The sequence below is a fragment of the Rhinichthys klamathensis genome, unplaced genomic scaffold (genome assembly GCF_029890125.1).
Source record: "Rhinichthys klamathensis goyatoka isolate OS25496 unplaced genomic scaffold, OSU_Roscu_1.1 h1tg000605l_1, whole genome shotgun sequence".
Lineage (NCBI taxonomy): Eukaryota > Metazoa > Chordata > Actinopteri > Cypriniformes > Leuciscidae > Rhinichthys > Rhinichthys klamathensis.
In genome coordinates, this window is record NW_026607060.1 from 534,571 (window position 1) to 556,357 (window position 21,787).

Genomic DNA, 21,787 nt, shown 5'->3' on the forward strand with positions numbered 1-21,787 from the left:
GGCATACGTATGGTGCTTGTACTTATTATTTCTGCCGCTTGACAATAATAAGGTTGTTTTTGCTTGTCGCCTTCCTTTGTTTTCCCACAGTTTTTGTGCATTCTGTATTTTTTTGTTTGTTGGCAATCAGTGTTGGCAATAATGCGGCTGCCATGGTGGTGTGAACAGTGTTACACAAAAGCCAAAGTATTGAATTGCAACGCTGTCACCGTAATAAATAATTTGAATTTTTTTTTTAAATTCAATACTGATATATCAAAAATACTGAGTGCATTTAAATTGAATGTAATGTTGATATGATCTTTTTGTTAGAGCTGCTGCTGCTGTTAATTCCTGGATACCAGAAATGTTGTTAAGAATATGCACATCCTGACAGAAAATTAAGTTGTTTTTTTAAATTACTTTTGTTGTATTCCTCTAGGTTTGAACTCAAACTTGAATGTAAGCAACCTTGACATTAGTAGTGTTGGTTTTAAGGAGCCACAGTCCCGTCTGAAGAAGTGGACTGCCATGGATATCTCCGTTAACTCGCCACTTGATCAAAACCCCAGCAAATCTGGTGGGTTTCCCCATTTGATAACCCCTTTTTTTTTGTAATCAGTCATAGCTTCACAGCTGATATGAACAAAAATATATGACCATGTGATTAATTGTGACAAGTGTCAATTAGTGCATTCCATCTCAATGTTGTTTTTTCTATCAAGGATAAAAATCACCAGTAATAATTTTTAGTCCATTGTGCAGCCCTAATCTTATCTCATCAAACAATGTGAGCGAAAAGTTTAATGGATATTTTACTATAGGTGCTATACCATCTGGCCTGAGGCTTGAAGACTCGCCCTTTGGTCCATATGACTTCATGAATGCCAGTAACACTCCCATCAGTCCTCCTGGCTCTGTGGGAGATGGCTGGCCCAGCCGTGCCAAATCACCTCATGGTTCCACCAATGTCAACTGGCCACCAGGTTCAGACCCATTTGCTTCATAAATTATTTACATGTTCCAATCAAATCTTTTACTGAAATGGAATATTACAGAAAAGCTCAACTGGTTAAGAATGGCGCTGTGGCATGAATGAGCTCACCATGTTATGTTTATTTGACAGAGTTCCGTCCTGGTGAGCCCTGGAAAGGATATCCAAACATTGATCCTGAAACTGACCCATTTGTCACTCCTGGCAGTGTGATTAATAATCTCTCCATTAATACAGTCCGGGATGTTGATCACCTCAGGGACAGGAACAATGGTAAGTGATCTGTTAAACCAGCTATATATCATTATAAAGTACTGTTCAAAAGTTTGTGGTCAGTAAGAATTATTTTTTTAATGAAATAATTTTTTATTTAGCAAGCATGCATTAAATTGATAAAGTAACAGTAAAATCTTAAACTTGAAATATATTAAAATAGACAAGTTACATTAAATTATAATATTTCACAATATTTCTGATATTGTGATCCTTATTTGATATTTTTGATCAAATAAATGCAGCCTTTGAGGCTGATTTTCAAGCCAGAGACTTTGCTCAGAAACCATTAAAGAAAATTGAATGGTACTGTAATTTGCTGAGTTGTATGTATTCGTGTTTTCAACAATGAAATATTTATTTTTTTCTGTTCTTCCAGGGCCATCCTCATCACTTAACACCACGCTGCCTTCAAATAGTGCCTGGACATCCATTCGTGCCTCCAACCACAATAGTTCCCTCAGCAGTACAGCACAAAGCACTTCAGGTTGGTGTGCAACTATTTAGGCCTAGCCACACAGGCCTGTGGTTCAAATACAGTCCATTAACTTTGTTTTCTTCCCTGCAGCCAGAAACAGTGACTCCAAATGGTCTCCTGGTACAGTCACCAACACCTCTTTGGCTCATGAGCTGTGGAAGGTTCCTCTCCCTTCGAAAGGCATCTCTGCTCCGTCCCGCCCTCCACCTGGCCTGACTGGCCAGAAACAGCCCTCATCTTGGGACAACGGCTCTCTGAGGCTGGCAGGCTGGGGTGGCTCTGAATCCAGATTCAACTCTAGTAAGTCACAGTTATATTTCCTTTCACCTTAACAAACTCTATGAACAGTGTCCGTACTGTAGAGTTTAAAGATTTAAGAGAGACCTGAAATGATCGTTGTTCACAGGTTCCAGCTGGGGTGACAGCAGCTCAGGGAGAACTAATTGGCTTGTACTCAAAAACCTCACACCTCAGGTAAGAAGTTTAATTATTTGGACTGCATGGGCTCATTTTAACAGTCCATAGCATTCACATTGCCTGTTTCAGCACTCATGATTTTTGCAGTGCAAAACACCATAAAACTATTCTGCCATGCAAAGGCAAAAGACCGTAACTTCGGTTTTGGTCGAAAATGAGTTATTGATATTTTTGGCACATTCAAGACCTCCTTTATCATGTGGATAAGTATCTTGAGTCAATTCCGTTGTTTTTTCGAGAAAATAATGGGTTGTCTTAACCGTAACTTCCAAAAGCCCATGAGAAACCAAGGCAGAACACCGTAACACCAGTTATGGCTCTTTGGCTTAGTTTTGGAACGCTCATATTGAGTTACGGCACTCTGCCTTTGTTTAGCCGCGCGTCAATATGAAGTTACTGTGCCGGCGTTCTATCAAATAATGCTACCAATCAGATTATACGGTGTTCTGCCTTTGTTTTACTCTCCATTAAAATTGAAATTACAATGTAGCCTGTGTACTTACAGCTGCCATCAGTCCCTGTAACTTCTGATGTCCTCAGAGATTTGTCCCGCACTAATGCGGTCAGAACATTTAGTATGCTCTTAACCCGCTCCATCGACAAACGTGCAATATCGATCGCGAAGGATATATGCAGAGTTGACAGAAAAATGTTACACATGCCGAAGCAGGTCAATACAACAAAGAACTAAAGCCCCGCCTCACCCAGTTCGGGTACCGGACCTAGTTGAAACAATCATGCATCTAGCTAGCTGGCAGAGTGCCAAAACTTCGCCGGCGCCTTCAGCTCCGCCCTGAACACAGCCGAGCCGACGTGGGACTAATCGCAGGGAGTGATAATAATGAAGCAACAAGGGTAGCCTATATTGGCGCATACAACATAATGAAGCAAGAAGTGCTGGTGCATACAACATCAGAACAGCTGTTAAAAGCATGCATACAAAACGCAGCGTCCGGAATAAATCCGCGGGACGAGCGAAGTGCACACAGAGTAATAGGGCAGACAGCTGAAACCAACGCATACTGAAAAGACGCAGAACACAGAAGGTTGTGCTATAAATGCATTAGTCGTCTAGGTAGTCCAGAACGCGCTCCCTAAGGGGTAAAGCACTGCGTAGGCTACTTTTCGTGAACGGAGCGTGACACCTTCGAACACGAATCTCGGTAAACGCCTGTGAAAGTATGCGTCTTTCAGATCCACCGCTATAAACCAGTCTCCGGGTCGAATGTGCGCGAGGATCTGTTTTATCGTGATCGTTTTGAACGCGTGTTTAGCAAGTCTTATGCCACTCGGACTCGGTACCACTTGAAGATACTCTTTAGTCTTTACCGCTATGGAGGTATTTTGTCATGTCTAATGTATTAATAGGGCCACCAGAATGCAACCAAAGCACAATAAGTAGAAGGCTATAGGTAATTGTAAATCATACAAAATAAATGCCATGATCACTAGATTTTATACAGGTGTTACTATAATGATTTTGTTAATGGTGATCAGCAACCAAATATTGATTATGTGGAAGTTACTGCCTTTTGCCTTGGCATGACTTCTCACTTTTTCCTGACAATACAAAGGCAGTGTACAGTAACTTTAAAATAGTGGTCAAAAGTCAGGTTTGAGCTCAATTTTATGTAGATAATTTTCATTACTTAAACATCTAATTACCAGATTTTCAGTGTCCTACCTATAATTAATTTGGCGGGACAACTAAAAATCTTTAAAGTCATTTTTCTCAGTTCCACACTCTAGCGAGTTAAGGTCTTTTGCCTTTGTAGGGCAGTATTTATCAACACTGTATTTTGCAGTTTAGGTTTTTATGAAAAATCATCAATCGCTAATATGTATAATTTATACTTTTTTAGAAGGAAAATCTAATGTCTGTCAGGCACACAAACACTTATTCTGTATGTCTGACTGAATTCAGACAATGTAGGCAATTTCTAGCTACATATTAGGTTGTGTGTTGCATCATTTGGACGTAAATTTAGCCCTGCTCATGTAAACATGATTTCATTATGATCAAGTTTGTAATAATTCTCAATGGCCAACTCTCATTAGCCTTTTTGTAAGTAATGGCTGTTATGAAAGGAAATACTAGAAATCTAGATATCTTTTTATATATAACGGCACAGCAAAATCATTTATTGTGTAACATGTTTTGCAGATTGATGGCTCCACCTTGCGAACTCTGTGCATGCAGCACGGTCCACTGATCACATTCCATCTGAACCTTCCCCATGGCAATGCTGTGGTCTGCTACAGCTCTAAGGAGGAGGCGGCAAAAGCCCAGAAGTCACTGCACATGTAAGTCTATATCTTTTTTTTTCAATGCAGGTAAAGAACAGAAATCATATTGCTAATATTTACTGAGCAGTGTAAGAGGAGGTGAGTGCATTCAATTTAGCTATACATAACTTGACCACTTCTACCTTGAATAACTAGATTCATCAAAAGCATTGATTGGTTTATAATTGTAAGAAATAGAATTTTCATAAAAATGTACAGCTTAAGGGCCTGCTCACATATCGCATCTTTAGCGCGCTCAAGTTCGTTATTTCAAATGTAGGCGCGCGGTATGCGTGCTCATAATGGAAGCGACGCGGTCGCGGTGCAACGCGCTAGTTTTTTCCAAGCGCGTCCGCACCGCATCGAGATAAAAACATCTCAACTTTTCAGAATGCTGCAAGCGCACGGTAGGTCACGTGATAAGAACCAACCGGAGCACAACCACCCTAGCCCTTTGGAAAAAGGAGAATGCGGCGCGCCTAGCGTTTTCTACGCGTTTTTAGGCGCTATATGTGAATGGCGCCTAAGACTGCAAATTAGGGCTGGCTAGGGGTGTAACGATATTCGAACCGAACCGAAAAACCGCGATACAGAACACACGATTCGAATCGCGATACTCTCATTGCAAACCGAACACGCCCCGCCCCCTGCTAATCCCGGCCCCGCCCAGCCCGGCTCAATGGACCTCATGTCTTGTGTACAGTACACAACGAATTCAGTTTTGTAGCCTAACCACCATTAACACCAAATAACAAGCTCCGTGTTTTGTTACTTTCGATAATAAGCAAGGTGTAATCTTTCAAATTCTGTCTATTTGATCACGAAATTCAAACAATAAATGGCGTTTTGGCGCTCTTTGATGTGGCGTAACAGATCGCTGTAGGGCTACTAAGCTCCTCATTTCAAGCGGCAGCGCGGCGCGCGGGTAAACGCGATCATCTCTTCCTCAGTTACAGAATGGACACCTGAAGGTATGTTGAAAGATGCAGTATACGTACTGAAAGGCATCATAACTCGTGTAATCGCTCAATCAGTGTTTCAGCAGCGGAAAGACGTCAATAAAACAGCATAGCTTGTCACTAGCATTATATTTACCTCAACAGGCAAGTGATTCAGTGTCCACAACTTTGGTTCCTATAAATGAACTCTTGCACTAAATAAATGCACCATGTTAGCCTATATATTATATTTTACTTAACCTGTTAATGATATCTTGATTATTTAATGTATGTTTAAAATATCTTTCATGAAAATGGCAACTGTGTAAAGTATTATATTTCAATAACAAATTAGAGTAAAAACACAAGTTAATGCAAAAACTGCCTTATGTTCAGTTTACATATTTTCATACAATGTGTTGTGTGTTGATTATTATATCTAAAAAATAAATAGCATCTGAATTTAGGTTAAAACTCTAGGCTACAACCTTTAATGTTATAGTAATTAGCAGATTTGTTTTTAATCCTTGTGAAACGTTTAATTGTAATTGAATTAATTTAAAGAAAAAGATAATTTTTTCGTTAAACCACTGTTTAAAAAAAAAAAAAAAAAAAAGCCATTTTAGCTTTCTAAACCGAATCGAACCGAACTGAGACGTCAAAACCGTGGGAAAACCGAACCGTCAATTTTGTGTATCGTTACACCCCTAGGGCTGGCCGATAAAACGGTATCGGTGTTTATCAAAGGTTCACCATTGTCGATAACGATATTAAAACAAAATATAGCGATATATTCGATATAGCGTTCTATATTTTTATTAAAATGCACGTGCATCGCCCGTAGATCGTTTACATATCTTGTCTAAAAACGCATGGAAGGCGGGGCTGTGCCGCTTTCTCTTTTTTGATCTTGATCAAGCGACACTGTTACTACACAGTGCTTAGAGGTCCAGTAAAGAAAGCATTCAAATTCGCCACAGAAGTAATAACCTCACTGCGAGATTTAGTGAGAAGCATTTAAATTTCTCCGTTATTAACCGTAGATCTCTATTAGTGTAAACAGAGGTAGCGTGGAAACCAGGAGAAACATTGTGCCATGAATGAACTAGTTATAGGCTTTGTCCACAGATCAGCAACATTCACCATGGATTTAATGTAGTAACACTAACTGTAACCATGAAAGTTTGTCAAGAATAGTAAAATGCTTTCAAGGTCGTCACATCTTTTTCCAGCACTTCAAAACTCAAATATTATCATATTTTAATGTTATTTTTAATGTGATGACCAAAACATTATTTGTTTATCCTTCAAAGATTACCCCCATTCATAAAAACTCGCACTTATTTAAAAATAATTTTTCTTTTAATTAATTTTCCTTATTTTTTTTAAATCAAGAAAATTTCTCTGGCATTTCTTTCTTTTTGCTGTATCCATTACACCCCTACTTGCTACAGATGTTGATCTACCTCAAAGTTAGCCTTGATTGTTCCATGTTTACACTTTTACATTGCACACATTTTGTAACGTTTTATTTAAGTTCAAGAGTTTTATTAACACTTACTTTTTTATCTTAATATAAGACATAAAGAAGATATTTTTGTTTACATTTTATTTTTGTTTTTGAATGCTAAAACTAATAGAATTAGTTTGCCTTAATGTGGATAAATAAAAAAACAGAGGTTTAAATTCAACCTTTTCTACTCGTCTTTAAAAAAAAGGTTATAAAAAATGTCAATAATTATCGATACCAAACGATATGAAACATTATATCGTGATACATTTTTTAGCTATATCGCACAGCCCTACTGCAAGTTAATTGTTTCTTTTTGTGGTGCATGGCTACTATTTTTGAGGTTTGATACATTCCTATATAAAATTAAATGACTGTCACTTCATCTTCAAATAATATTTTTCTTCCATTTAATAAAAAATCAGCTTATGCAGTTTAGTATTGCAGTGGTCCTGAACCCCTGCCCCCTCCCTTATTTTGAAAAATTATAGAGAAGAATTTGAACTTGATTCAATATTTTAGAGTTTAGCACAGCTAGAAAAATGTATATTCATTATACAATTGCCAATGGAGCATCAAGTTACATGACACTTCCTGAGCCCCCTTTAAAGTTTGCCCCGGCCCCCTGGTTTAGATCTACTGCACTATAGACCTTATTCACATCTTTGATTTTTAACGAGAATAAAAACGAGCCTGTGAGGGATAGACGCATCTCTTCAGTGGGTTGTACTGTTATGTAATGTGTTTTTGGATTGTTCAGCTGACGAAACACTGCAAAAATATCTTTCTGAGAAATTTCAGTAGACAAAAAACCCCAGACAAATATGTGCTTTGGAAAATTATAAGTGATCTAGGAGCTTTATACAGCTTTTAACAGCAGATGCCATTTAAAACATGGTAAGTCTATCTCACAGCCTCGCTTCATACCTGGAATGGCGCTGCTCTGAATAAGGTCTATAGGGGATATGCATGATACAGTGTTTAGTCATGTTTTAATTTTAAATGAGTTTGAAATTTTTATATGTAGAATTGTAAGTGATTAAAATAAAGGGTTAGTTCACCCAAAAATGAAAATTGTCATTAAATACTCACCTTCATGTCGTTTCAAAACCTTAAAGGGATAGTTCACCCAAAAATGAGATTAGTCAGTAATTACTCACCCTCATGTTGTTCCAACCCGTAAGACTTTCGTTCATCTTCGGAACACAAATTAAGATATTTTTGATTAAATCTGAGAGTGGTCTCTCTCCTTCATAGGCTGCTAGGTAATTGCATCTGCCGGCCCAGAAAAGTTATTAAAGACATCGTTAAAATAGTCCAAGTGACTACAGTGGCTCAACCTTAAGTTTATCAAGCGACGAGAATGCTTTTTGTGCGCAAATAACCCTAAATAACGACTTTATTCAATTATTCATTTTCTTCCGTGTGGGCCTCTGCCGCGAGTTCACGAGAGCGCCACGACGCATGCGCGAGAACTGAGAAGATGACGTAGATGTGTCTCGATGTAGTGTTTAAAATGGTTCTTAAGTGTGCATTTCCTGGATGTCCGAAACGTGAGAAACCAACGAGAAAACGTAAAAGTGCCTTACCAATGCTGCAAAATGAAGTGAGAGTGAGACAGCTCTCAGATTTAAATAACAAATATCTTAATTTGTGTTTCGAAGATGAACGAAAGTCTTACGGGGTTGGAACAACATGAGGTTGAGTAATTACTGACATAATTTTCATTTTTGGGTGAACTATCCCTTTAAGACCTTCGTTCATCTTCGGAACACAACTAATGAAGATATTTTTGATGAAATCCGAGAGTTTTCTGCCCCCCCTATAGTCAGCAATGTAATTGCCACTTTCAAGGCCCAGAAAGGTAGTAAAGACATTGTTGAAAAAGTCCATGTGACTACAGTTGTTCCAGACCCCCCCCCCCCCCCCCCCACACACACACACACACACACTTAAAAGATCAACTTTAATCAACAATCTCTTCTCTTCCATGTCAGTTTGCTAGAATCACGTGAACGCCGGCTCATTATTGGCCGGCTTCAGCATCACACATGTCGTGGTGTGTGGCGCTGTTTACCATGTGATCAGCGTAGCAAACTGACATAGAAAAGAAGAGATTGTTGAATAGGTTTTTTTTCTTTTTGTTGGGTTTTTTTTTTTTGCGTGCAAAAAGTTTTCTCGTCGTTACAGCATTTACATTTTTGGGTGAACTAACCCTATAAGGGTCCTGACTGAAGTTTATCAGCCTGTTTACTTATTCGGTTGAAAAACTATAATAATGTGGCAACCTCTACGCAAAGCGGTTTCCAGGTTCCCAGAACCACATGCTGGAGTTCACACAGACTTGTATGAGAGTGTAAGGCACAATACTGATAAAGGCTCTGCTCTTCCTCTTCTTTTCTCAGGTGTGTTTTAGGGAACACTACTATTCTTGCAGAGTTTGCTAGTGAAGAGGAAATTAATCGTTTCTTTGCACAAGGTCAGTCAATGACTGCCTCTCCCAGCTGGCAGACGCTGGGCTCTTCTCAGAATCGGATCGGATCCATCGAGGGTTCTCACCCCTTCCCAAACCGCACTGATCCAAATCACTGGAACGGCAGCGGGCTGGCAGGAGCTGGCAGCGGAGACCTGCACGGCTCGTCTCTCTGGGGCGTTCCCAATTACTCCACGAGCCTGTGGGGCAGCCCCAGTGGTGGTGAGGGAGGGAGAATCAACAGTCCCTCCCCCATCAGCTCCTTCCTTCCTGTTGACCATCTGATGGGAGGTGGGGAGTCCATGTAGTGCATCTTTCACCTTCTGACTTAAAAACAAAAAACAACAAAAAAACAAAAACATACAAACCCGTGACCTCAATGTGGAAATAGTTAATCATAATCATATGACCATATATATATATATTATATATAAAAAAATCAAATGGCACTAGTTAGACTTTCTTCACTTACAAAAAACAAAAACAATGCGGGGTCACCCTGTGGAAACAAGTTACGTTTTTTTTTTCTGCACATATGTCCACTTTGTTTTAGCCCAAAACATATCAGTTTGAATACTTGAATCATGCAGGCCAATTCTATAATGTGAAAGGATGTATTTACACTTCCAGGTAGTGCTCTTCATACAGAAAAAAGCTTCAGTTGAGCTCATCTGTTTATTCATCATGTTTATTTCAATTCCAATTCTTTTCGTTTTGTTTTTATGATTTGCATTTTGTTTGCTGACAATGTTGGAGTTTGAGCTTTTTTAACTTTGCACTGAATGTGGTTTTTCTCAGTATAATCTGCAATATGGAGGGAGCCGACAGTTCCAGTGTAGTTGTTTACTCAAGGATGTTCTTAAAGTGTGCGCTCTACTATGCCTTGATGTACGCCTACCTTATTGTGGTATTGTGGAGTTTGAGATCAAGATATAGATGCTGACTTAGGATTATTTGATGATATTACAGAAATAAGTATTGCACCAATTTTGTTTTAAAACTAAAGAATTTAGCTCTGCAGTGTAAAAAAAACTGTAGCCACAGCTGTGACTTGCAAACCCGACCTGCAAGCCAGGGGGAACAGCACTTTCAAAATAGGCTTTCAATTTTGTTTTGGAGGCATCACATTGTGCCCTCTTGTTTACAAAACTTTTTGAGGGGGAAAGTATGGTCATTCTTCCTTTTATTTTAAATGGAAAAATAAAATAAAAATGCATAAAGAATTTTTTAAAAATCATATAAAAAAATATAAAATACAAAAAAATACAAAAAAAAGAACAAAAAGCGACAAAAGAAACCTTAAAAAAAAAAAATCTTGAGGATGAAGACGAAGCTTTCTATCTCTGGGAATACTGATCAGTGTTTGGCCATGTCATTGGTTATTTTATCTATTCCTCTTGTCTGCTAAATAACCAGCATGGTTCTCAGGAAATATAGCCAGTTTTCCCCCATAGAAACTCCTTGTAGGAAAATCCAACTTTTAGCACTGAAACTACTTATAGCTCTGTAAGTTTTTCTCTGCCAAATAACTGCTTTAAGCTGGAGACATTCTACATACTGCTTTTTTGAATATGCTGTCTTTTTATTAATGAGTGGATATGGTTTGCCGAATCACTATCTAGTCCTTCCCTTTTTCCCACTGAGTGGCTCAATGTTTTCCGCTTTGTGACTGTCGAAGTAACTGTCAAAAGTCGTAAGAAAAAGCAGAAATCTGTAACTATGCATACTGAGGCCACTGACTCGGCCTACAGAATCGCTTTTTCTTTGTCTGAAGTAATGTTTTATATGTTTCCGCAATTTGCATATACATTGTTTGAAAATATATATATATATTTTCCTCATCGCCAGAGCTGGTGTTAAAGAAAATCTTGTTTGGTTATTTTAACAGTCCAAAAGTCGTCCACATTTCATTGCCTTGATTCAAATTGTGTCCGAAGATGCAACAAGTCAAGTGGCTTTTAACTGTTTACAAATAGAAAATGATTGTAATGTGTACAGTTTGGTTGTGTTCATCTGAAGTTCCTTACAATATTAATAAATTAATGTTTTGGCTGCTCATTACCATTTTATTTTAATTTTATTTCTTAATTTTGTTTTTTCTTCCCCTTTGCCCTCCCCTTTTCCCCCTTCCTCAAAGCTGGTTTGTCATTGAAAATGGCTTGCCTCTGTACTTGTGGCCAAGGAAGGCTGGATTGGAGGTGAATGTAATCTATTGCTGGTAGTTAAAATAATGTGCATAGATTTACAGACTATTTACCTTTTATTGTACTATATTTTAGGTGCACAATTTATGATACGCTTCAAGAGCGAGAGGGAGAGAAAGATGTCAGCATTAGGCTAAGCCATGGACCTTAATATTTGTTTAAGCTGTTGTTGTTGTTGTTGTTTGTTTTTCTCCAGTTTGTTTTATTTGAGAAGTAGAACTTGCGTGGTGTTAACTTATCCATATTTAATGACTCATCGTACAAAACCCTGAGTATTACCCTCACTTTATGGTTGTGTGCCAGTATTGAACCATTTTAAGTAACCGCTTTACCAAATATACTTCAATCAAAGGATTTGTTTACTTAATTCCAGACCTGGCTAATCTCATTTTGTTTGTCTGACTAATTTTAAGTGGAACATTGGAGAGAAACTACATAACGTAAGCCGAAAATGAGTTTTTGGAATTGCACTTGGTGTACATAATGAACTAGAGAAGCTTGTACTGTATTTGTGTTCTGGAGGCAGACTGTAGCTTTGGAGACTGGACGGGCCTTTTGTTTGTCTTTAATTCTTTGTGTACATTTGCTAGACTCTTTAAAGCGTGCGTTTGTGCCTGCGTGTTTGAGTGGTCCACTCCATTCCTGCGCATCAGGAGCCCGAGTATTCTCCTCTTGTATGGGGGCGCATAACTGCAGGTATGACCGATTGGATTGCCGTGACTTTGTTTACTCCCTCAATGTGGATTGCTCAAGCTTTTGTGCTTCAGTTACATGTTCGTATGCATCCAGGATAGCGTTAGTCCTTTCTGGAAGTGCGGCGCTGAGCTTTACCAATGGTTCTGAATGGGTTCTTTCCTGCCGTCTTGGCAAACATGCTAGTTTCCCTGTTCTTCGTGGCTTTGTTTTTATGAAGTGAACTGTGAAAGCATAGGGAAAAGCCATTGGCACCCAGTTTGTTTCCACTTTAATTATTCTTTGTTTTGTCTTTCCCCCCACCCCCTCTTAATTTTGTTGTATGTATGTGCAGCTGTTTGGTGTTAGACAGAACTGTCATGCTGAGACATTTTAATAATCCACTGTCATGCCAAATTATCAAGTAGGGGGAGGAAAGGGATTTGTTTTGTAAAAGCTGGACAATGTATATGCTTCAAATGTCACTTGCAAAATGGATGTTTTGAGGATATTCATGAGCAATGTACAATCCCCGTTTTTATAGGTTGAACCTGGAGGAAATGAAAAAGTGACTTGGCCTGACATTCTACTTTTGTACTGAAATTGTCATTCTTTTCTGATTTATCCTGTGAGCAAATATACCCATGTCTTTTAAATGGTTCCTACTGTTGAACAATGTGCTAAGGCAATTGACTTAAACTGTGAGTATTGCTGTCATGTTATTATAAACCCAAAAAGCTTTAGTAAAACCAGCACAAGAAATGGACGAACGAGAGTTTAAATCTAAGCTTCCACCATGGGGAAATTCTAAGAGAGTCTATGCAGTGTAGGGTGAGGCTTCCATATTTGTGTCTTTGCTCAATGAAATCCTGACCACGGTAGTGGGTCGGATTTAAAAATACGATTCCTGTAATGTGCCATGATTCAAAAATTTCTTTTATTTTTGTCACAAAAATTGGCCAGATGTAGCAAATGGAGGGTTGCATTAACATTTCCTTTTTCACAGCGCTCCTCACTGAACGGGCTGTGGAATGGCAAATTTTTCTAGTGGTCTATCCAGAAATAGTTTTGCTCACATGTAACCTATATGCACACTGCTTTGATAGACTGTTTGAAAATGAATAGAAACAAACATCAATAAGATAAATTAAATGAGCAGGAAGTTCATTTCAGCGTCTTCCTGGGGTCATCTTAGAATTTTAACTTGGGGAACTGCACTTTTTGAAGGACAATCCTTATTTGTATTGGTAACAATTGACACAAGGTTTAGTCTAGTAATACATGGTAGATACTCAAATGTGTAGTGATGAATGTTTCCTGTAATGCTGTTTTTCTTTTTTCCTTCTTTGTTGCTTGGTTTTCAATTTTAGTACCCTTAAGTGCATATGTAACGAGGTAGTTGAGGTAATAGAGTAGTTTTTAGGTCTTTTGTTGGCTGTACTTGTAGACTGATAACTGTTTGTAAAGTCCTGATCTTAATATCGGAATACAAAGCTGTATAACTTGGGTACAACCCGCAATAAAGCCTAACAGTGACATGGTGTGCAATGTTGTTTTTTTTCTCTCTTTTTCTTGAATATACTTTTACTGCAAATGCAATTGGAAAACACTCAATCTTACATCTTCCGTTGCCTCTGGAGGGCTCCAAAAGAAAATGTTGAAGACAATCATGACTCATTTACAGGGTTGTTATAGTTTCCTAAAACCAAAAACATGAAAAACATGTAGCAATATATTTTTATTTATTTTTTTGTACTGCCCCTTTAAGTACCTTCACTCTCTGTCACCTCCTCCCAAACTATACTCTGGCACGATTGGAGGAGAGGACAATTAACAACGGAAAAGAATATATAGCGGCATGATTTAAAGAGTTTAGAGGTGTGTTACTTGAAATAAAATATCCCCCAAAAAATCAGCAGTTGCCAAAGCAACATTTCTGGTTTTCATAACTTGATGTTCTAAAATAACTCTTTAGACATGTTTTTTGATCTCAATGGTGGTTGAGAGATTCCCTGATGTGATTGTAAAGCGTTTTGGGTGTACAGTAGTATAAATGCCTCATTCATTCACAATACAAATAACACTGGCTCATTAGCATCCATGTCTTGTCCACTGGTATATAAGGTAGTGATTACATACGCACAAAAAAATATAGTGCTTTTAAAAGAGGCTTATCACATATGTTTACATGACAAAGACTAGTCAAACAGTGGCCTTGAAAAAGTAGTTTTATTTTACATAAAGGTGGACTATCTTGAGATGGCTTAGTACTGCTGCAATACTAAATCATAAATCAAGGGTGATGTCACATGCAGTTGTCATTATGGAACAGTTTTCTATTGGCCAGTAAAATGTTAAAGATCTAATACACCTTCAACGGTGCAGTATAATTTCTGTGCCACCAAATAAATCTCCAAGAAATACTTTTCAAACATGACTTTGAGGCCTGAACAAGTTGTGGATGTGAACCAAACTGGTCCTCAAATCAGTCTATATTATTTAGTGAATCAGCCTGAATTTGAATGATTTTTAAGAATCTTTATCCAGTAGTCATAAGCAGATGTCATGGAAACTTGCTGGTCAGAAAGTGTGGGACCTTGAGATTTCCTAAACACTCACCTACTACCTGCCTCAAAGTAGTGTTGGAAGCGCCACACATTTTGAAACAACTTACGAATTGCTTACAGACATCTGGTGAAGGATGCAATTTTTCGATGGAAAAAACAGCAGCTTTAAGGATCTGCACTGACATTCACAAAGTGGCACTGACCTTGTAAATTAAGTAGCCGTTTTACTGCCCTTCCTGCAGAGGGACCAGTGAGAGGCTTCACTTGTGGCATGACAAACCAAAGAATTACAATTTAGTCTTGGCTTTATTTTCAGCTCAAGTTCCCAAGAGTTTATAGTGACATTTTCATTAAATACAACAGTACACATGACAAGGCAGTTGACACCATAAGCAAGAGACAGAAACTGGACAACGATACAGCTGATCCACATTCGTATTGTTTAATACATAGTCAATTCTTCCATCTGTGAAAATGAGGAAAGAAAAACAATATTTTAGGATCATAAAAATACAATTACCAAGCATGCATAAGTTACCTACAATCTAGGCATTATAGCTCACAAGACAGGGCGTACGTAACATAAGACTTACCTCTATTCATACACATCTTTTTTATCCGCAATGTACTTTACGATCTCCTCAGGAGTCATAAGCTTCTCCGCCTCGGCATCTGGGATCTCAAATCCTGTGGAATTTGAATTCAGAATTCAATGCTTATAAGATGTGACAGTTGTTAAATGCTTTAATACTAGATAAACAAACCCCTACTAACCAAACTCATCTTCCATAGCCATGATAATCTCCACCTGGTCCAAGCTGTCCAGCCCCAGATCTTTCATGAAATGAGATGATGTTTGAAGCTTGAGGAGGGGGAAAAAAAGGTCAATCATGTCAGAGATTGATGCTGGGAATATGCATATCTCAAATGTAAACCAAGCAAATCCAGTAACAATAAATCTGTATATCCACACAGAAAAATTAATGAAATGTGGCAGGCAGGTATGCAATTTACCTTCAAATTTCAGTGCACCCATGCAATGTTACAGTACAATAGGCGTGACGTATCTCTCACCTTATCTGGACTGATCTTGTCATACAGTTTAAGGACGTACATAACACGGTCTTGGATGGTCTCTAAAGTGAGGGGTGGAAGATCACCGTAACGCCGACACAGATGAACAGACGGGCCTGAAATCTAGAGACATCCAAACATTTACATTATGACTTGAAAATGAGAAAAATATCAAGCAATTTGCAGAGACCAAATATTTATACTACACAATGATCATTAGAATAAAAATAATCTCCCTCTACCAAGTGAAGGTATGAAAACTGTCATACATGTCTGCTTTTGTTTCACAGCAAACAATATATGTTGGGCAGAATGTTAGAGACTAATAGCTTTGGTCACCATTTACCATACAGTCAAATGAAGAGTCTGTGACTATGTCCAACATCTTTTGTGTTCCTCAGAATGAAGTCATGCGCGTTTTGGAATGACACGATGATAGCATTTTAATTTTTCGTTAATTATTCCTTTAATAATAGCTACAATAATAGACGCAAAGAGACTGGCAGAGCAATAACCGCCAGTGAAGATGCACAGTGACAGTGATAAAATGTATTCTCCTAGTGCGTTTTATTAAGTTAACTTAACTAGTAGCTATTTCTACTATAAATAATTATGACATCATGTGTTTAAAATCTTGCAGGTCACACTGATGTTGTAGATGTATGTTGTGAATGCACACTATTTTAACTGAGACTATGGCTGCCCGCTGTCATGCATGAATAGATTGTCGGAAAGACACAGGTAGGTCACTGAGTAATCCAGCACCAGTAGGCCACACACACACAAACATCCCCCGTCTGCAGAACTCTCACCCGCAATAGGTCAGTCCACCTCGTCCGCTGGCCGCGTGAAACGGCAGAGAGAGCTCGCTGGTTTGAGGCGAGGGGCGCGCAGGCGGATCGTGCTAGCATGTTGCCATGATTTAACCTTGCAGAGGCGCGAACGACGGAGCGCACACAGTGTGCAAGCGCACGGGACGCCATGTCTGTGAATTTCTATCCCACAATTCACTGCGACAGTCACTGGACATAAGTTTGACATGCGCGTGCGCACTCTGTCAGCGCCGGTCAGCGCAAGTGCGACTATTTTCCGCGAATCGGTTCTTTCGAACGGTGGAACACTGCTAACGAACCCAATTCATTGAAAAGATCCGACTCAAAAGATTAATTAAAACCAAAACACGAATCGGACGTTACATTAATTTAAAAAAAATTTACCCGCCTCGTTTAATTTATTTATTAAAGTTATATGTAAATGATTAATATATATGACCATTTAAATTATGCAATACTGTATATGTGTAACATGAAATAATAAGGCTTTTAATTTGAAACCAATCATGGTAGGATATAGTGAATTGTTGGAAGTTAAAGGGAATGGGGGTGGAAACTGGAGGAGCTGAACACGCAGCGACAGTGGGTAGGGTTTTATTTTTATTTTTATGTAGTGGGGATGATTAGAAAGTGTTAAGAGGAATAGGAAAATGTTTTTTGAGCCAAGCTACCTGATGATGGCAGTAATGCACTGTTTAGTGTGGTTGCCAATAAAAGACAGAAGAAGAAGAAGAACCAATCATGGCACCTTTTTTTTTTTTTTTTTTTTTTTTTAGTTTTCTTTTCTTTCTTTTTTTGAATATTATTAACAACCAATTGGCCTGTTACAACATATGAAATGTCTTCTCAGATAACATAGGATAAAGAAAATACAAATAAAATAAATAAATAAAGGAAATAAAAGACATGGGGTTTTAAGAAAGTGTCACATCCTCTAGATTAAGGCATTCTTTTTCTTCATCAATTAATTTAGCGATAAGGCACCTTTTAGTAAGGGAAACATGAAACTGGGTTGTGTGAGCAGTGTAATAGTATTATAGAATAGTATAGAGTCAACAGAACATGTAATTATTAATTGTCTTAGGTACAAGCAGGAAATGATGATTCTGAAAGATATGCTAAGTAAGAAAAAAAATTGATTTGACATTAAGGAAGTATTACAACTGAATTCAGGGCATGTGGGGTATAGAGCAATATTTAGTTTTTTTTGGGGGGGGGGACTGGGCTTATTAGAAGGATATGAGTTTAGTTATTATTAAAATTGTGTCTATAATGATGTGAATAATAATGTATTATTATTAATAGTTTTATTTAGTTAATTTATGTATTTATTTTATTTTTTTGTAGCGGGTAAAGTAGGCTATTTTGATCTACACTCCATTTCAGAAGGTGGCGGTAATGCACATCAAAAAGTTTTTGCCAACCACCATTAAAAATCAGAAGAAGAAGGACCAATCATGGCTGCCAGTTACGCATATAGACAGTAAAAGACTACGGCTTTTCATGTTTCTTTAACTGTCTTGATAGGATCGTACAGTTATGGTCTTTCAAAGTAAATTTCTTTGCTCTACCCTATAATAGCCAGAAACGTCAAAGTACTTTTTGCAAGATGATTGAAGAAACCGTGTACGAACCTGTCTATGGTACGAACTAATGCTTTCTCTAAAGTAGAAGGTTTTCTTCGTGCCGAGACAAAATAAACGGAAGACTGACGTAAATAATCTACAACCAGCATGCTGCACAACAACAGTTAAAGCAGGTATTTGTTTTTTATAGCAGTTTTATATTGTTTTTCAAAAAGATACTTACATATGGAATATTTTAAAGGTGCAGTGTGTATTTTTTTGTGACATCTAGCGGTTCGATTGCCAGTTGCACTAATGGCTCAGCCCACTGCTCACCCCTCCCTTTCGAAGAAGCTACAGTGGCTAAAACGGGACAAACATATCGTCGTCTGAGACAGCAGAGATTAGCCAGAGTAAGCCAAGAGTGTGTAACATTGTCACTGTTTCTGTACCACAGTCCATTATAAACCACATCATGGATAAAGTTTACAAAGCCATAGTCAGGTGAGGATCAAGGGTCTTAATATATAATATAATAATAGTAATCAGCTGATTGTCTCACAAACGTAACCAGCACATTTCTCCCCACATAGCACACCCATACAGCGAGGGAGAAGAACCATATGAAACTATATATATTTTTCTAACAGGGTAGTAAAAGTTTAGCTGGCTAAATATGAGCTGTTACTGTGGCTGAGCTGGTTAAAGCGTAAAGTCTTGTTTAAACTCGATGCGTCCGCATGAGCCCAAAGGTGCGGGCGGCAAAAATGATTGTGAAATGATTGACATGATTGTAACAGCGCGCGCGCCTCCGCATCCCCTAGACACCATTTACTACACACAATAGGCTTTTTTTTTCTCTGATTTTGAAAACTCTTCGCGATCGATTTAAAATGCTTCCAAGATCGACGGGTTGGTGACTCCTGTAACGTTACTGTTATACGGTCAATGACAAGAGTACTAATCAGCTGTCTCACAAACGTAACCAGCACATTTATCCCCACATAGCAAAGCCATAACACAGCGAGGGAGAAGAACTAAGTTACATGAAACAATCCAACTACATATTTTACACCACTGACAAGGGAAAAGTCACTACTCACGGTGTTTATGGCTTCTAGCTTTCTGCTGCTTCTCTTTCAAGGTAGAGACGAAACGCGCTCTGTAGCGCTGTTTGTTCGCTGTCGGCTACGGTAGAAACATGACGTCACAATATGTCGACCTTCATAGAAGGGGGTGCCCGTGGTTATGTAGATATAAATGCCTCATTCTAAGGTATTAAAAACATTACGGTTAACAGTAAGTTCTTTATACACCGCTGAAAACATAGTTATGGATGTCATATTACATTTCTGTTAATAGATACTCAAATTTTTTACACATTGCACCTTTAATATGTTACATATAATGTAAAAACTTGTTGATATACCATGATACAGAATAACCTTGGTGTTGCTTTGCAGAAGATATAGAGACCATGGAGCCAGCGAGCCTGGAAAACTTGTGTGTTTTGTACCACAGTGCAAACTATATAGTTGTCAACAAACACTGGGACATCCGTATTGACAGCAAAATGTGGTATGAGAAGCAGACGGTCCAGAGTCAGCTAAAGCATCGCTTCCCAGAGCTTGCAGATCCTTACACCTACTACGGCTTCAGGTCTTTTTCCCGGGTGTTTCTGTTACTTTGCGATAAGCTGACACCAACAATAATTTAAACCATCACTTGTCTTATCAGCAGTTCATTGATATGCATTGTTGTATTCTGCAGGTTTTGCCACCAGTTGGATTTCTCTACCAGTGGTGCTTTGTGTGTGGCTCTGAACAAGGCAGCAGCAGGGCATGCGTACCGCTGTTTTAAAGACAGACTTGTTACCAAAGCTTATCTTGCACTGGTACGTCCTGGTACATTAAGACATCCTGTGAATATAGAAGGTTTTTCCTAATAACAGTCTATTTATATGTCCTGTGCAGGTCCGTGGTGTTGTGGCTGAGGAGAAAATGACCCTGGACTTTGCGATTGGCAAGAACACAACAGAGGGCAAGACCCATATGATGTGCATTGAAGGAACAGAAGGTCAGAATCTCTTTTGCTTCAGGATTAAACATTATAATTAAACTAACTGAAACACATTCGTGTGTATATTTCGTGTCATATACGGTAGGTTGTGAGAATCCCAAGCCCTGCCAAACAGAGCTCACCGTTTTAGAGTATGGAGCATATGACGGAAATCCAGTCACAAAAGTGCTTCTACAGCCTCTGACAGGTACAGTACCATCAACAGTACAGAAAAAAATATAGATGTGTCAAATGAAAAAAAGTTTAAGTTTCTTTAACTTTGTAGGACGGACGCACCAGCTCCGAGTGCACTGCAGTGCCATTGGTCACCCCATAGTGGGCGACTATACCTACAGTCTACGCACAGACAATGCTCCGTATCGCATGATGCTGCACGCCTACTTCCTGGACATTCCACTAGAGAATGAACCCATCCATGTCATAGCCCCAGATCCCTCTGTACCCAGCCTTGACTCCAAATGGGCACCACAAAGATGTGTGAACATTCTGGAGGATTTACTGAAGAGTATTTTAACAAAGCCACAAGCTGAGATCCAAGAAGACCCAGAGCCCGTGCACAGGAGCAGCAGCTACCCAGTGGAGAGTGAGGAGCAACAGGCACAGTGTCAGCAGTGGTTATGTGAATGGAATCTGGACTGAGGAACTGTTTTACCAGTAAACTGCTGAAGCTATGCTGCAGGCTGCTTATGGGGTACCCTCTTCTTTAAAAGGCCAACCCTCCTTAACAACAGTGTAGGCATAAAGGAGTATTAAAGCATTTGGCCGATCTGTGTATGAAAAAGATCACTGTGAGTCATAGTGCATTATGGAGACCCCCCACGCTGGCTTTCAAAATTTGGGGTTTGTAAGATTTTTTAAAATGTTTTTGAAGGAAGCCTCTGTTCACCAAGGCTGGTCAAAATTACAGTAAAAACAGTAATATTGTGAAATATTATTACAATTTACATGAACTGTTTTCTATACATTTTAAAATGTAATTTATTCCTGTAAAGAGGGAATTTGGCAAAAGCCGAATTTTCAGCAGCCGTTACTCCAATCCTTCAGAAATCATTCTAATATGCTGATTTGGTGCTCAAGGCAAATTTCTTATTATCAAAGCTACTATTCTTGTGGAAACTGCGATACATTTTGTTTAAGAATACTTTGAATAGGAAGTACAAAAGAAAAGGATTTATTATTTGAAATTGAAACTTTTTGTAACAATCTGTTTAATGTATCCTTGCTGAATTAAATAATACATTTTGTTTAAAAAAAGAAAGAAAAAAAAATCATACTGACCCCCAACTTTTGAACAGCAGAGTATACCGGTACTTAATTTGAAAAACAAAAGAAGTGTCAGAAGAAAGGTAGCATAACATTTAAAAAAAATCCCTATTAAGTATCTT

At 38.5% G+C, this 21,787-nt stretch overlaps 3 protein-coding genes and 1 long non-coding RNA gene across 7 annotated transcripts in view; 2 read left to right on the forward strand and 2 right to left on the reverse strand.

Annotated features, from left to right (window-relative positions):
• Positions 1–11,466, forward strand: part of LOC130075818 (trinucleotide repeat-containing gene 6A protein-like) — a 64,675-nt gene extending 53,209 nt beyond the window's left edge. For all 4 annotated transcript variants that reach the window (XM_056240583.1, XM_056240582.1, XM_056240585.1 and 1 more), the window contains 8 exons: positions 422–559; positions 804–965; positions 1,106–1,246; positions 1,626–1,733; positions 1,815–2,024; positions 2,131–2,198; positions 4,366–4,505; positions 9,341–11,466. In XM_056240583.1, coding sequence (XP_056096558.1) covers positions 422–559; positions 804–965; positions 1,106–1,246; positions 1,626–1,733; positions 1,815–2,024; positions 2,131–2,198; positions 4,366–4,505; positions 9,341–9,716 — 1,343 coding nt within the window. In that variant the 3' untranslated portion in view covers positions 9,717–11,466. The remainder of the gene's footprint in view (positions 1–421; positions 560–803; positions 966–1,105; positions 1,247–1,625; positions 1,734–1,814; positions 2,025–2,130; positions 2,199–4,365; positions 4,506–9,340) is intronic.
• A 3,028-nt stretch (positions 11,467–14,494) lies between these two features.
• LOC130075825 (uncharacterized) lies at positions 14,495–14,977 on the reverse strand. Its single transcript, XR_008805582.1, has 2 exons — positions 14,898–14,977; positions 14,495–14,860 (listed from the first exon to the last, which is right to left on the reverse strand). It is a non-coding gene; the product is annotated as an uncharacterized LOC130075825 (long non-coding RNA).
• Positions 14,978–15,380: 403 nt separating this feature from the next.
• On the reverse strand, positions 15,381–16,942 carry ndufab1b (NADH:ubiquinone oxidoreductase subunit AB1b). Its single transcript, XM_056240593.1, has 4 exons — positions 16,738–16,942; positions 15,926–16,048; positions 15,626–15,713; positions 15,381–15,538 (listed from the first exon to the last, which is right to left on the reverse strand). Exons 1-4 carry the CDS (start codon positions 16,906–16,908, stop codon positions 15,447–15,449), a joined length of 474 nt encoding a protein of 157 aa, XP_056096568.1. The 5' UTR covers positions 16,909–16,942; the 3' UTR covers positions 15,381–15,446.
• A 1,276-nt stretch (positions 16,943–18,218) lies between these two features.
• rpusd1 (RNA pseudouridine synthase domain containing 1) lies at positions 18,219–21,131 on the forward strand. The gene is made up of 6 exons (XM_056240591.1): positions 18,219–18,517; positions 19,787–19,982; positions 20,094–20,217; positions 20,297–20,399; positions 20,488–20,589; positions 20,668–21,131. The coding sequence occupies exons 2-6, from the start codon at positions 19,801–19,803 to the stop codon at positions 21,039–21,041; spliced, it is 885 nt and encodes a 294-aa protein (XP_056096566.1). The 5' UTR covers positions 18,219–18,517; positions 19,787–19,800; the 3' UTR covers positions 21,042–21,131.
• The last annotated feature ends 656 nt before the right edge of the window (positions 21,132–21,787 follow it).

What these genes read in the sequence shown, in the direction of transcription:
- ndufab1b (XM_056240593.1), bottom strand. Translation starts at nt 16,908, where the DNA reads ATGGCGTCCCGTGCGCTTGCACACTGTGTGCGCTCCGTCGTTCGCGCC. An exon ending in GGTGGACTGACCTATTGCGG is followed by an intron (nt 16,049 to 16,737) that starts GTGAGAGTTCTG and finishes GGATGTCTCTAG; the next exon opens with ATTTCAGGCCCGTCTGTTCA. An exon ending in ACAAGATCAGTCCAGATAAG is followed by an intron (nt 15,714 to 15,925) that starts GTGAGAGATACG and finishes CCCCTCCTCAAG; the next exon opens with CTTCAAACATCATCTCATTT.
- rpusd1 (XM_056240591.1), top strand. Translation starts at nt 19,801, where the DNA reads ATGGAGCCAGCGAGCCTGGAAAACTTGTGTGTTTTGTACCACAGTGCA. An exon ending in TACACCTACTACGGCTTCAG is followed by an intron (nt 19,983 to 20,093) that starts GTCTTTTTCCCG and finishes TGTATTCTGCAG; the next exon opens with GTTTTGCCACCAGTTGGATT. An exon ending in CCAAAGCTTATCTTGCACTG is followed by an intron (nt 20,218 to 20,296) that starts GTACGTCCTGGT and finishes TGTCCTGTGCAG; the next exon opens with GTCCGTGGTGTTGTGGCTGA.